Source organism: Sphaeroforma arctica (genome assembly GCF_001186125.1).
Source record: "Sphaeroforma arctica JP610 unplaced genomic scaffold supercont1.6005, whole genome shotgun sequence".
Lineage (NCBI taxonomy): Eukaryota > Ichthyosporea > Ichthyophonida > Sphaeroforma > Sphaeroforma arctica.
The window spans coordinates 1-1782 of NW_014034553.1; the positions used below are offsets into that span (position 1 = coordinate 1).

The following is a 1782-nucleotide window of genomic DNA, read 5'->3' on the forward strand; positions in this document are numbered from 1 at the left end:
CATACATATATATATATATATTTATATATAGACATAATACGCATATTCACTATCTTCGCAGTCATCTATTAACATTGCAGGTGTCGTGACCGCTTATATTAATACCCGTGTACACATATTCTGTATCTTATTGTCGTTACCACAGTATAGTGCTCATGTCTGCCCTTGCACGTACCCTCTCAGGCCTTTGACGGAGTTGACATTTGATATGGCCATTCTGGAGCACATACGCTACGAACACGACGACAGAGGCACCGGACCAGAGGAGAGGTACATGACTACATATAGAAATAGAAGTGCGTGTATGTGTACGTAATATATAATGTATGTGACAGTGGTACATGACTGTATATAGAATTATAAGTGCGTGTATGTGTGAGAGGTACATGACTGTATATAGAAATAGAAGTGCGTGTATGTGTACGTTTTATATAATGTATGTAACAGTGGTATGTGGCAAGTGGCTATAATTAGAACTGCGTGTATGTGTATGTAATAGATAATGTATGTAACAGTGGTATGTGGCAAGTGGCTATAGATAGAAGTGCGTGTGTGTGTACTGATATATAATGTATGTAATTGAGGTATATGGCAAAAGTACGTATATATGTACTCAATATATAAAGTATGTATTATATGGCAAGTGACTTTAAATATAGGTACGTGTATATGTACGGGTGGTGTTATGTATGTAACAGTGGTATATGGCAAGTGGCTATAAATAGGCGTATGTGTTCTATTTATGCTGATGACGTCAACGGTTTTTATCGATAAATATTGTTCTGAATTTTGGTATGTAATTTATTACCATATATATTACAACATGAGGGTAGTGTACGGTGATGTATGTAATTTAATAGCATATATAGCACAACATGAGGGTAGTGTAGGGGTTGTGTAGTTTATTACCATATATAGCACAACATGAGGGTAGTGTAGGGGTTATGTATGTATACAGCATAGGTAACTGCCCAACGACTATAAATACAGTCATACACACACACGTGTATTTTCTAATTATACTATGCATATAGCGATACTATCTATATATACAGACATACACACACTCGTGTATATGTTTTAATTACGCCATACATATAGCGATACTAACTATATATATAGACCACATGTGTATACGTTCTAATTATGTTATACATATAGCGATACTAACTATATTTACAGACAGATACATACACGTTAATATGTTCTGATTATGTTATACTACGGCTATATTTCAGGTATGATGCCAGCCACAGAGCTTCATCTGTGTAGTTTGAGAACACTTCTTGTCACATCTCGTGGTGCCGTAATTTATTACGGAACTAGTGTTCGGAACGGATTGGGAATCTTGGGGCTGCTTATAGGGAAGCTGAGTTTGTATACAGCAATCCTACATGTACGCGTGTATTCATACTAACCCACATATCTATTTGGGCTGGTTATAGGGAAGCTGAGTTTGTATACAGTAATCCTACATGTACGAGTGTACTCATACTAACCCACATATCTATTTGGGCTGGTTATAGGGAAGCTGAGTTTGTATACAGTAATCCTACATATATGCGTGTACTCATACTAACCTACGTATTATTTGCGCTATAGGCACATGTCTGGGTGCAGGGATTTGTTAGAGAACCACATCTTCGAAGCGTTGGAAGAGACAGAGATGACTCTCAAAGCGATGGATCCAAAGTATTTGGAAGAGGTCATGGCAGACCTACGCAGCGGCAGTCAGACAGCACAGCGCCTGTCTTATACCAAGGTATGCGGGTAAATGGCACG

The 1782-nt window shown here is 37.8% G+C and overlaps 1 protein-coding gene across 1 annotated transcript; it reads left to right on the forward strand.

Annotated features, from left to right (window-relative positions):
* Positions 1-183: 183 nt before the first annotated feature.
* SARC_15363 (hypothetical protein) lies at positions 184-1774 on the forward strand (the record flags this gene model as incomplete). Its single annotated transcript, XM_014290516.1, has 2 exons — positions 184-270; positions 1603-1774. Coding segments are annotated over 2 exons (259 nt in total), but the record flags the coding sequence as incomplete, so codon positions are not given.
* Between the last annotated feature and the right edge of the window lie 8 nt (positions 1775-1782).